Source organism: Schistocerca americana, chromosome 8, assembly GCF_021461395.2.
Source record: "Schistocerca americana isolate TAMUIC-IGC-003095 chromosome 8, iqSchAmer2.1, whole genome shotgun sequence".
Taxonomy (NCBI): Eukaryota; Metazoa; Arthropoda; class Insecta; order Orthoptera; family Acrididae; genus Schistocerca; species Schistocerca americana.
The window spans coordinates 522,089,389-522,102,576 of NC_060126.1; the positions used below are offsets into that span (position 1 = coordinate 522,089,389).

Consider the following 13,188-nt stretch of genomic DNA (forward strand, 5'->3'; position numbering starts at 1 on the left):
GACTAACAGACTTAGAATGCGGAGTGGTAGTAGCACCCAGACGCATAGGACATCCAGTTTCGGCTGTCGTTACGGAATTCAAGATTCCGACATCCACAGTGTCAAGAGTGTGCTGAGAATACCAGATTTCAGGCATTGTCTTTCACCACGGGCAATACAGTGGCCGAGAGATTTCACTTAACGACCGAGAGCAGCAGTGTTAGCGTTTAGAGTTGTCAGTGTTAACAGCCAAGCAACACTACGTGAAATAAGCAAAGAAATGAACGTGGGATGTACGAGGAACGTGTCCATTAGGTAAGTAGAACTGAATCTGGCGTTAACGGGCTATGGCAGCAGACGAATGACGTGAGTGATAGTGCTAACAGCATGGCATCGCCTACCGCGCCTCTCGTGGGCTCACACCCTCATCGGCTTGACCCTAGATGACTGGAAAACCGTGGCGTGCTCAGAAGAGTGCCGATTTCAGTTGGTAACAGCTGATGGTAGGTTTTGAGTGAGGTTCAGGTCCCACGAAGCACGGACACAGGTTTTCGGAGGGCACTGTGCAAGCCCGTGGTGGCTCTATAATGATTTGGCGTCTGTTTGCATGGAATGGACTGCGTCCTCTGTCCAACCAAACCGGTCATTGATTGGAAATGATTATGTTCGGCTACTTGGAGACCATTTCCAGCCAGTCATGGACTTCATGTTCCCCAACAACAGTCATGTCTCTGGACCACAATTGTTTGCGATTGGTTGGTTCAAATGGCTCTGAGCACTATGGGACTTAATTTCCAAGGTCATCAGTCCCCTAGAACTTAGAACTACTTAAACCTAACTAACCTAAGGACATCACACACATACATGCCCGAGGCAGGATTCGAACCTGCGACCGTTCCAGACTGTAGCGCCTGGAACCGCTTGCCCACTGCGGCCGGCCTTTGCGACTGGTTTGAACAACATTCTGCACAATTAGAATGAATGATTTGGCCACTCAAGTCACGCGATACGAATCCCATTTGAACATTTATGTGGCATAATCGAGAGGTCAGCTCTTGCACAAAATCGTGCACCGGCAACACCTTCGGAATTTTGGACGCCTATACCGGCAACATGGGTCAATGGTTCAGCAGGGGACTTCCACCGGGCAAAAGGAGGTGCACACCGTATTAGGAGTGACACCGTGACCTTTGTCGCCTCAGGCGTATGACATGTATAGGCCAGACCGTGACCTGCACCACCAGTGTTTAGAATTCCTACACAGACATGTAAGTTGAAGGATAGCAGTAGGTGTGTACACCGGCAGCCGCCACCCACCCACCCACGCACCTTGCCCCTGGGCAGGTTGCACTGCTGGCCCACGTAGCCGAGGCAGGCGGCGGCGTCGGGGCGGCTGCGTTGTCGCCACACCTGCGGGCCGAGCTGCAGCAGCGGCGCCAGCAGCGGGACGCCGCCCGGCACCAGCGCCTCGTCGCCGCCCGCCTCCAGCAGCAGCACGCTGCTGTCCGGCCGCTCCGACAGCCGCGCCGCCAGCGCCGCCCCCGCAGAGCCCGCCCCCACCACCACGAAGTCGTACTCGGCGCGCGGCTCCGCGTCCGCCGGCTGCGCCCCCGCGAACTCGCGCGCCTCGCGCAGCAGCCGCGCCGCCGCCCCCGCCAGCGACTGGCTCGCCGCCCCGCCGCCCCCGGACAGCACCAGCAGCAGCTGCTGCACAGCTGCCAGGCGCCACAGCACGGCCCCGCGCATCGCTCTGCACACCAGCACAGTGGACGCATTTGAAACACCCCCGTTTAAATTCTTTATTGGGTTTTGTACAACTTTCCGAAGCCGCCAAACAGTTAATTATATTATATGATTAATTATATGATTATATGACCGTGTGCTTAATGGACGAAAGGCTATCGGTTTTTCTGCTGTGGTTTCGGGGGTATTTCTACCGAGTGCGGCTGTTTTGCAACTGAATAGTGGAATGATTGAAAGTTTGTCTGTTATTAAGGACCACAAAGGTTGCGATGTACAAACTGATATATTTTTCCTGGTAACACACAAATGCTGAGACAGTTGTTACCTTCGCCTTACACGTCTAATCACAGTTATGTCTTTTATTAGTTGTTGATTTTAGGTACATCGTCACACGCAATGATGATGGTTAACATCCACAACAATCCTCACTGCAATCCACGGTTGCTGCTGGCCGACGCGGTTGACGCGAAACACGTGATTCGGCACTTGTCACTTTCTGTTTCATATCACTCGCGAATCGGTATCGATGAGAGTCCACCCCACGACGATTAGGGGGACGCGCTCATCTGTCACAATTCGGTGAATTTACTCGACCACCATTCTTGCCCGTCTCTCCAGCACTCGACACTCTTCAGTGCTACTCCTCGGTCGACACTCGTCTCACTGCCTCCTGCAGCATTTGGCAATCGACTCCTGTCTACTATCGACCTGGGCGTCGGATACTAGCGTCTATGTTGGTGGGACCACGGATCCCTTACACGCACAGGGTCTGCTGCTGGCAGTGCCGTCACCCGTCCTCACTCTGTTGTGCCGCTGAGACGTCCTCAGCCAATCAACGCTGCCCGTGCGAGCCAGCACAGAGTGGCAGCAGGGTGGCGGCGCCGCCCAGCGCCTGTCAGCTGGCCACCTCCTGCACGCTGCTCGGCGACACCTGCTGAAAGAATCGAGTCGCACGCCCTGCAACGTTTCTGAAAGATTTCACACAAACTGCTGCAGAAAAAAAATTTTTTTTGACGTTACCTGTATCTTTACTTGTCAGCTTCTGGATGAACGTCTCAAAATTTCGATAATGGTCATATTTTATTTGATTTTTGCATCTAAGTACGACACTGTGCGAAATTTGAAAAATTTGCAATGAAAAATAGAGGTTGTTATGATTTTGTTTGGTGCATATTACACTATATGTACCTGTGAATGAAATTTAGCTAATAATTTTTTTTAAAGACTTGCCATGCCTCTCTCTGTCTTCATTCTGGAGAAAATAGAATTTATGTAACGCCCTCACTTCCGACTGCACACGCACGTGAATGAAATATTCCTAATATCCCTCAAATATCCTAAAACATTGGAGATATCGATACAAGATGTAGGCAAGTGATACCACACAAAGAGGAGAGTATTTTTCTGTAAGGTTAACACCCAGAACTTTCTTATCTATGGCGATACAGCACAAGCTATGCCCTTTATTTTCGATCCAGTGCTGTAATTTTACCTATGATTCTTCGACAGCTGTTGAAAAGATACATGCAATTTCTTATCTTACGTTACCGCAGGCCGAAACAATCAGTTTTTCCATAAGCTATTGACCCTTCTGATCGATGCCCAGTCGCAGCTAATGTCTTTACTTCCCTTGTGTCTCGATTCATAGTGGCTGCAGGACATGTCTGAAAGAACGACCACCACTTCTGTATGATAATTTGTTTTAAGAGGGTCTCCCTAGTGGCTACCCAGTTTCGCCATTTTACAATAAATAATTATTATCAGCCAGACGAACCGTTTGTACTACGCGCAGACGTAGCGCCGCCTCTCACTCACTACAAAACGACTGCCTCTACCAGCGAAGGATGTTGACGCCTGACGGACCAGCTCGACTCAGCTCTCTACCTCGCTCGCCTAGCTGTCAGTTCTGTTCCCACTTGTCGTCTGGACGACGCATCTGGAGCCGGGGCAGCGCTGGGCGCTTCTTGCTGCAAGCCATACAACTGAACAAAAAAACGTGTCTGGTCTCCATTGTGTGGGAAGTAATTGACGTTTCCCAGTCACACCGATCGTTTACTTTCACACAGTGCAGGCAATTCCTGGTCGACCGGTAACTAAATTTTAGTAGATGTGGATGTCTAGTCCATGTCTTGTCACTCTTTGGCGATATAAACAGACAGAACGTTTTAGTTTTCCGACAGGAACAGGCACCAGTCCTGTCTGTTATTGACATGTCCCACGTTACCACGCATCTGTTGGAACATATCCGTCGCTGGGAAGAAAAGGTACTGGTGAACGCCATAGCTTCTCTTGTCCACTCGACGAAGTAAGGCACTTGCTCGGAGGCCTGCCAATGGCGCACAACCAGTTCTGCTCACGTGATTAAAAAAATAAAAATAAAAAAATGGTTCAAATGGCTCTGAGCACTATGGGACTTAACATCTAAGATCATCAGTCCTCTACAACTTAGAACCACTTAAACCAAACTAACCGAAGGACATCACACACACCCATGCCCGAGGCAGGATTCGAACCTTAGACCGCAGCGGTCGCGCGGTTCCGGTCTGAAGCGCCTAGAATCGCTCGGCCACACAGGCCGGCCTGTTATAAAGTTAAGGTATGTTTTTGTTCCACGTATTGTAGTAAAACGAAATACGCCCTCATTGAAACAAGAAAACAGGCATGGCAAAACTGGCAAGCACAGAAAACAGAAGAAAGCAGATTGAATTTCATTACAGTTAGAAAACTGGTAGATAAAAATATAAAAAGGATTAAGAAGACACATGAAAAGAAAACTCTCCTCCAAATTGATGAAGAATTTACTAAAACACAAGAAGCTTTTACAGAACTTTCATACAAATTTTATCAAGATACAAAGCACCCACCCTCCAATTTCGAGATGTAAATGGGACCATCGCTCACAATGAAGAGTGTTATAAGACTGGGTTGCAAAAAGAAGAACCTTAAAGTAAATTGCATTGCTTTTGCACATGATATGGCCCTGTTTGCTGAAGCAATGGAAGAAGCACGAGAGAAAATCCTTGAGCTAAAGAAACAAGGAGGTGAAATAGGTCATCACTTCTTCTTTGAAGAAACCATGATATTGACAAACATCAAGGACTCGTATAAATACCTCAAAGTTCAAGAACAAAAGGTTGAAGTAGTAAAAGAATTCGAATATCTCGGAGAATGGATAGTTGGAATGCTGGGGAAAGCAAAGAAATGGAATTCGGAAAAAATAAACTAGAATTGGTCTTCCAACCAATAAGAAATACATACAACAAAAAATCCCTTTCATGGAAGTCCAAAATTACACATTACAAGACAGTGAATAAGCCAGAAGCACTGTATGCAACAGAAACACTAAACATGAATTTCAAAGGCCAGATGGAAGAACTTGAGATAATGGAAAGAAGAATTTTAAGAAAAATCTTAGGACCAAAATTTAAAGACACTAAGATTATATACATAAAAAATGAAACTCTCCATAAGAAAATTGAAAAACTTTCAGATACTATGCCAAAAAGGAGGATAAATTTTTATGGTCATTTTGGCCGGCCGGAGTGGCCGAGCGGTTCTAGGCGCTACAGTCTGGAACCGCGCGACCGCTACGGTCGCAGGTTCGAATCCTGCCTCGGGCATGGGTGTGTGTGGTGTCCTTAGGTTAGTTAGGTTTAAGTAGTTCTAAGTTCTAGGGGATTGATGACCACAGATGTTAAGTCCCATAGTGCTCAGAGGCATTTGAACCATATCGTCATTTTCTCAGAATGAATTCCAACAGATTAACCAAACAACTGTTTGACTTTTTCCGTAACCGCAATACGAAACCCAACTGGTTTAAAGAAACTGAGAAAGACCTAGTAGAATTAAAGATTTCAGAAAATTCACTTATCGATCGAACAGCTAAATTAATTACTAAAGATGAAAACATAAGGTTCCAAGACAAATATATACAAAAGTCCAAACCGTTCATCTCGGAAGAAGTGAGGAAAGGAAGATCAGAAAGAATGAAGAAATACTGGGCCCTAAGAAAAGAACAACGCATAAAGAAATGATTGATCCAGCGTACCCCAAAGAGGGTGAAACGAAAGAAGAAGAAGAAGAAGAAGAAGAAGAAGAAAACGAAATATTTATGTTCATTGTTGTATCATGCTACTTAAATATTTTTCCTGTCAATTTCGGTGCTACCCTATTGCAGATCCGGAAATGGTAACACAGTACTGCCGACGTAGATCTAGTAAATGCTTTATTAGAGATTTGGCATTTGAAAGTATCTTGGAAGTCTACATTTAATGTCCAGACCTCCGGCGAAGATTCAGCTTAACAAAAGGAAAGCGCGTGGCAACGGAAAAACACTTTCAGTGCGCTCATAGACAGTACCAATATTAATAAATTTCCTAGAAAGTTTGGAAGATAGGAGACGAGGTACTGGCGGAATTAAAGCTGTGAGGACGGGGCGTGAGTCGTGCTTGGTTAGCTCAGATGGTAGAGCAGTTGCCCGCGAAAGGCAAAGGTCCCGAGTTCGAGTCTCGGTCCGGCACACAGTTTTAATCTGTCAAGAAGCTTCATTAATAAAGTTGTTATCCAGCACCCTATTACTATGGCACCATAGGCTACAGAGCTTACAGTATCCGCACAGAGGAAAAGCTGAACAAACAAATGTCGATTACCGTTGTCGCTTTTCAAAGTATGACATCACTCGCGACATCGAACAACTTACGATGCTGTAGTGCATGTTTTATTCCGGATTACGATCCAAAGTTCCTTATGACATGCGCGTATGTCGTAATGAACAGGCACTGCGACTACAGCCTTCATGAATACATGAAATATATTCGCACTTGCGAATGTGGATAACCATCAGCTGTATAACTGACTGGCGACAGTGAAAACTTGTGCCCGGTCGGGGCTCGAACCCCGGTTTCCCGCTTACCGCGAGCGGTCGCCTTACCGTTTGGCTGTGCGAGCGCGACTCACGGCCAGACCCAAACGTCGTCAACCATGTGTCTCTACAACCTGTACTCGTACATCCATTATGTATGTTCCCGTACAGAAGAGACATTTTACTGGAAAGTCGCTTGCCAGGCGTTGGTGGATAAATAAGGTATTGCAGTGCTTGTGTTACTCCGAATTACGGTGCAAAGTTCTTCGGACACAAATTTTCACTATCATCATTCCATTATACAGCTGATGGTTGTCCATATTCGCAACTGCGAATATATTTCATATATAGAAGAACTTTAACAAATTCTCTAAAATAGACTCTGTGTCAAACCACCTGCCAATTTAAATGCGATGTACGACAGGTAACGACAGACAACAAACACTCCGCGTAGTGGACAGGTAATGCGTTACAGTGTAGGATGTGCGGTATAAACGACATTCGCTGTCTGATGTAAACCCACTGACATACCAAACAAAAAGCAGTAGGCACTTCAAGTCTTCAAGAAACGAGTGAAGGCGTATTGGGTAACTGCACTTCGCTGCCAGCGCCTTCTGCGCCGTCGTGTCACTGTACCTTCGGTTTAATGCACTCAGGGGCGCGGAAATCGAGCAGCACACACACGCTGCTCGTCTTCCACTCGCGTTGTTCAAGATGGCCGGACGGAAACCTCGGCTGCTGCACGAACAGCCGTGGACTGCAGCCGGCGCTGACCCCGACCGCTTATATAAACAGTACGCGCCTGCCGCTGCCGACGACTTGGGTGTCGCTCTTATCTGCCAGTTAGCAGGTAATCATCGTCCTGTTTTAATTAACGTATAATTATCAGCATCCCACATTGCACAACCACAAAATTAGAAGCAGAGCAAAACTAGAAGCAGAGCTGGTCGGGGTTTAGCAGCACGCATATGCGTGCTACATGTTCTGTAGGAAGCAAAAAAAAAAAAAAAAAAATGCCTCGAATGGGTTGGGAACTGTATTGCATCTTAACACGCGTACCAACTTGACGTTCACTAAGTCTCATATTACGCAAATTGTTGGCTTATTGCAGAACAAATATTTTTGTTCCTGGTGTGAGTTAAATTTAAGAACAAATTAGATATTTGACGTAAGTGAAGTTGCAAAACTAGAGATACTTTCATTGTGCACACGCAATTTCCGCATGTTCTCGCGTCATTTAAACATTTAACCTTCGGCACTGTGGCACTGGATTTGACGTTCCACTTAGTGACGCGATTGATACGTACATCTTGTTCTTAGGTTGTGGTATCTAAGTACAATAGAGAAGTGTTTGACTAGGTTTTGATTTTTCTGATTAGGGTGTTCAATGATGTTCATCACGCAAGTTACGCCACTAATTTACTTCATATCCATTATGAAGAGAAAATTTTAAAAGCTGATTCAACCTACAAATGTTTTAAGCTTTATTAGTCACTCATGAACTCATTGTTGAATATACTATGCAATCGAATATCTTGAGTGAACGACATTTCCTTCCACGTTTCAGACAATGGACGTCTTCGAAGGACTGTGCAAGAGGAATAAAGTAAAAAACAGGAATAAAGTAAAAAAGAGAAAGTAAGCCAGTAAACTCCATTCGGCGATGGTATGCGCAGTTTAAAGCTTCTGGATGCCTCTGTAAGGGGCCTGCAGTGAGCGAAGAAACGGTTGAACGCGTGCGGGCAAGTTTCACGCGTAGCCCGCGGAAGTCGACGAATAAAGCAAGCAGGGAGCTAAACGTACCACAGCCGACGGTTTGGAAAATCTTACGGAAAAGGCTAAAGCAGAAGCCTTACCGTTTACAATTGCTACGAGCCCTGACACCCGATGACAAAGGCAAACGCTTTGAAGTTTCGGCGCGGTTGCAACAGCTCATGGAAGAGGATGCGTTCAGTGCGAAACTCGTTTTCAGTGATGAAGCAACATTTTTTCTTATTGGTGAAGTGAACAGACACAATGTGCGAATCTGGGCGGTAGAGAATCCTCGCGCATTCGTGCAGCAAATTCGCAATTCACCAAAAGTTAACGTGTTTTGTGCAATCTCACGGTTTAAAGTTTACGGCCCCTTTTTCTTCTGCGAAAAAAACGTTACAGGACACGTGTATCTGGACATGCTGGAAAATTGGCTCATGCCACAACTGGAGACCGACAGCGCCGACTTCATCTTTCAACAGGATGGTGCTCCACCGCACTTCCATCATGATGTTCGGCATTTCTTAAACAGGAGATTGGAAAACCGATAGATCGGTCGTGGTGGAGATCATGATCAGCAATTCATGTCATGGCCTCCACCCTCTCCCGACTTAACCCCATGCGATTTCTTTCTGTGGGGTTATGTGAAAGATTCAGTGTTTAAACCTCCTCTACCAAGAAACGTGCCAGAACTGCGAGCTCGCATCAACGATGATTTCGAACTCATTGATGGGGACATGCTGCGCCGAGTGTGGCAGGAACTTGATTATCGACTTGATGTCTGCCGAATCACTAAAGGGGCACATATCGAACATTTGTGAATGCCTAAAAAAACTTTTTGAGTTTTTGTATGTGTGTGAAAAGCATTGTGAAAATATCTCAAATAATAAAGTTATTGTAGAGCTGTGAAATCGCTTCAATCATTTGTAATAAACCTGTATTTGCGATTATTTTAAACTGTCCTTGCAAAGGCCATACTTCAAGAATTGCAAAAGGGTATTACTGTTAGCGATAATGTTCCGTGAGACTCGGATGAGGAGAAGCCGGAAGTGATACGACACTTGCTTTACCTCGTGTCATGTTCACTCTCATTTGGGTATAAAGTAAATGACCTAGTGTTTGACCTTGATCAGCAGCAGCAGCAGCAGCAGTAGTCGCTATTTAATATCAATTTCTGGATAAAGGCCCCGGCAGCAGCTTTCCTTGCACTGCGGTTTCCAGCCACACGCATCCACGTTGTTCCTGCAGGTTTTCTAGTGCCCTCTTCTCACATCACGCAAGGTCCTTTAGAAGCGACAACCTTTTTCGCCTACAGCGTCGGTAAATGGATTTATTTATTTCCGATCGTATTTTTGGCTGTGTAGCCATTTTCAACTAACAGATCAGCACATTAAGAAGTGCGTGGAGGTATGCTTATTTCTCTTAAGAACACATCATTCGTGTTAATGTTTTTTATATGCGTAACAGAACGGGACCTACCACTTCATATAATTATTCTTATCGAATTATGAACTGCCTGATGAGTAGCATGTGCACATTTGTCACATGAGTGTCCACCCTTCGCCTTTATGACGGCTTGAACTCTGGTGGAGAGGCGCTGTCAGTGTAGGTCTGGATGTCTGCGGAGGAATGGCTGCCATTCGTGCTGAAGAGCCGCCGAGACGAGAGCAGGCAGTGGCTTTAGACGCTGCAATCTGGAGGGAAGTCTGCGTTCTCGCCCAATCCAAAGGCACTCCATTAGGTTCGGGTTGGGGCTCTGGGTGGACCAGTCCATTTCGGGAGTGTGTTGACCACAAACCATTGCCTCACAGGTGTTGCTTTGTGACAGAGTGCATTGTCATGCTGATACTGTCTCTCTACTGTACGAACGTCACAATGATCAAAAATTGCAATTATATCCTTCCGCGTTTAGCGTTTTCTTAGTCGCACCTAAGCGGACCACACCCTGACACGAAAAACACACCTGTACCGTACCACCAGCTCCTCCGTACTTCGCTGCTGGCACTGCTCGTGATGTCAGGTAACGCTCTCCAGCCATTGGCAAGAGCCAAATAATTTCATCGCATTACCACAGGGTGTAGCGAGATTCATCACTCCGATTGACTCGTTTCCGGCCATCCAGTTCAGTGGCGTCACTCGTAACACCGCCTCGAGCTTGGTTCAGCCTGGAGCACAGAAATGTGTGGCTAATGAGCAGCTGCTCGACCACTGTGTCGCATGCTCACCATCTCCCTACGCACAGTTACCGTGTTACGTGGACTGCTGCAACTCGTGAGTAGTTGCCCCTGCTGCTCACTCTTCGTCAGCGCGTGAGATCTGTCTGGTCTCGGTATATCCGCGGTCGTCCCCTCGCGTGTCCACTTCAGAACCGCATTACCAGCAATCTACTTGAGCAGCTTCAGAAAGGTTGGAATGTCGCTGATGGACAGTGACTGGCCCACATCAGAGATCATTGACTTCTTCTGACGGTTCTCCTGTTGCTGCTTCTCTGCTGACGTCACAATAATCAGTACGTGCTTTAATAATGGCGCGTCCGCATCTCGTGACATATAGTGGTCAATTCCGCATCACATGAGAGTTTCAAGATACTTTTGATCAAAAAGTGTAATAGAAAAGCTTACGTCATCTATTTAAGAGGCTGTAGCATGTCACATAATTATTCTGATCGAATTATATGAACTCCTACATCCTGTTACATAGGCGAGGAATCATCTTGTGTTATACATGTGAAAAATATCAAGAATGACACAGGGATGATGTCCTCCTCTTGAGAAAAACGAATCTGAACTGACACACATGGTAGTGAACTGTTACTTGGGAATCGCACAATAACCGAAATAACAATCGTAAATAAATATTCACATCTAATAAAGATTCCTGCGGAAAATAATGTGATTTCTAAAATATTGCAGAACTGTGGTCGCAACTAAACAGACAAAAATTATACAAGGTCATCGCTCGTTGCCTGTCTCCTCCTAAGTATTGTAATCCAGCCAGGAACTTGCTTGGTGCGTCTACTATCCATTTGCCTGGCTACGTATCGTGTCCATATCTATTTCATCTTCGTTGTGGTCCTAATTAGATTTTACTGCGGATATAGGTTACGGTAAATATCCGGTTATGTAAACGGACTGCATGCAGCTCTGGTCACAAAATTCAAGTTTTTCAATCGAAAAAAAAGACTCTTGGGTGTAATAAGAAATAACAATGCGAAAAGCTAATTTAAATGACAGTGTGAACTGTTAAGCGACAACCTATGAAGACTGAGGGAAGAGAATGAAATTACTTGGTGAAAACTGAAAGGAAAGTCTGACAACTATGTGAGTTCTAGAAAAAATTTTCAAATGTGTGTGAATTCCTAAGGGACCAAACTACTGAGGTCATCGGTCCTTAGACTTACACACTACTTAAACTAACTTATGCTAAGAACAACACCCTCACCCCTGCCCGAGGGAGGACTCGAACCTCCGGCGGGAGGGGCTGCGCGATCCGTCACATGGTGCCTTAAACCACGCGGCCACTCCGCGCCGATGAGTTTTAGAAACAGAACTTCATTTATAATCTGTAGTGACCACGAGTCTTAGGAAGCAAAGGGGACCTGAATCAGATACTTCTGTGTCGTGTATGCACTCGCAGATGATGCTTACGACGTGATGCATGAAAACCCCAGGCGTATTTCTCTGTGCAGTCGGGAAATTTTCCAACGTTCAGACCGAGGATAAATGATTTATTGCGAAACTGGTGACTCAGTATTGCGTAAGAAAAGTCTTGTCACGGCTTAACAAGGTGCTAGAGATAAATGTCATTAGGCAAACTGGTTCCGGCATAATGTGACTCACGTGATGTTTTAGTCAGTTCTCTGGCGTCTCATGTTAAGTGCTAGATTTATTCTAGATATTTCAGACTCACGTGAAGATGCCTTAGGGACCGTTTCGTCCAGCCCTTACAAAGGAAGAGTACCGAGTTATCCAGTCTTCAATCTACAAAAAAGGCGCAAATTTGCTCTATAAAATCAGTTTTGTTCAGGATTCTGAACCGATGTGTTGCTGAAGTAAAGGACGATTGGATGGTAAGGTCAAAGTAATTTTGATAATTGCGAAGTGTATAGTTTAAAAAGTCCTTGGAAGACAAAGAGCTGTTCAGTTCAAATTGGCTCCGCGGCCACTTCGGCTCCGGGGAAGACTTTTTTTTTTCGTTCGTGTGCTCGAGTGGGACCACTTCAGAATGGCGAAATCTGACAGTCTGGAAATCGAGTCCTGAGTGCAGCTTTCCGTGTAAGGTTCGGTCCAGGAACATTTTAGTCTCTTGTGGGTGCACGGCGCCTGGACACGAAACCTACTGGAAACTCTACAGTTCCACTCTCACGCGGGCTGTCCTAGATGCTGTTTGTTTCCGGTTCGTTCGTGAAAATAGGCGCAGAAGTCTGCCGCTGTCTTAGCTATTGGTATGTATTGACTCCCATCATCTTGGAGTCAGATGTGCACACAGTCATCGTGGTGAGAATCAGGTCACGTCGCGAGAGGATGCACACGACCACCGCGATCCCCGGAATGAAGAGCGCACGCAGTCTGCTCTGAATGAGAGAGCAGACTGCACACCAAGCCAATATGCTACTGCAGTAAGGCGCGTACACACCATCCCAAAGAAGGCCAACCAACGTCAAAGAGTGGATTCGGCCGAACGTTGGGCGCCAGAGCATTGGCTTTCGGCTGCTCATTACAATTTAGTAGACCGGTATTATGAGGAAGCAACGGGATTTAGCGGTCGTCGCATGTACAGCGTTTATTTCACTGCAAGAAGGTAGAAAAAGAACAACAACAAAGGACGCTGGTGGACGACCTCCCTTACAAAGA

General features: G+C 46.0%; 1 protein-coding gene across 1 annotated transcript in view; it reads right to left on the minus strand.

The window, feature by feature from the left end:
- LOC124545957 (uncharacterized GMC-type oxidoreductase Mb1310-like) overlaps positions 1–13,188 on the minus strand; it is a 94,038-nt gene that overhangs the window by 52,873 nt on the left and 27,977 nt on the right. The window contains exon 2 of the mRNA XM_047124920.1: positions 1,309–1,683. Within this exon, the coding sequence (XP_046980876.1) occupies positions 1,309–1,683 (375 nt within the window). The remainder of the gene's footprint in view (positions 1–1,308; positions 1,684–13,188) is intronic.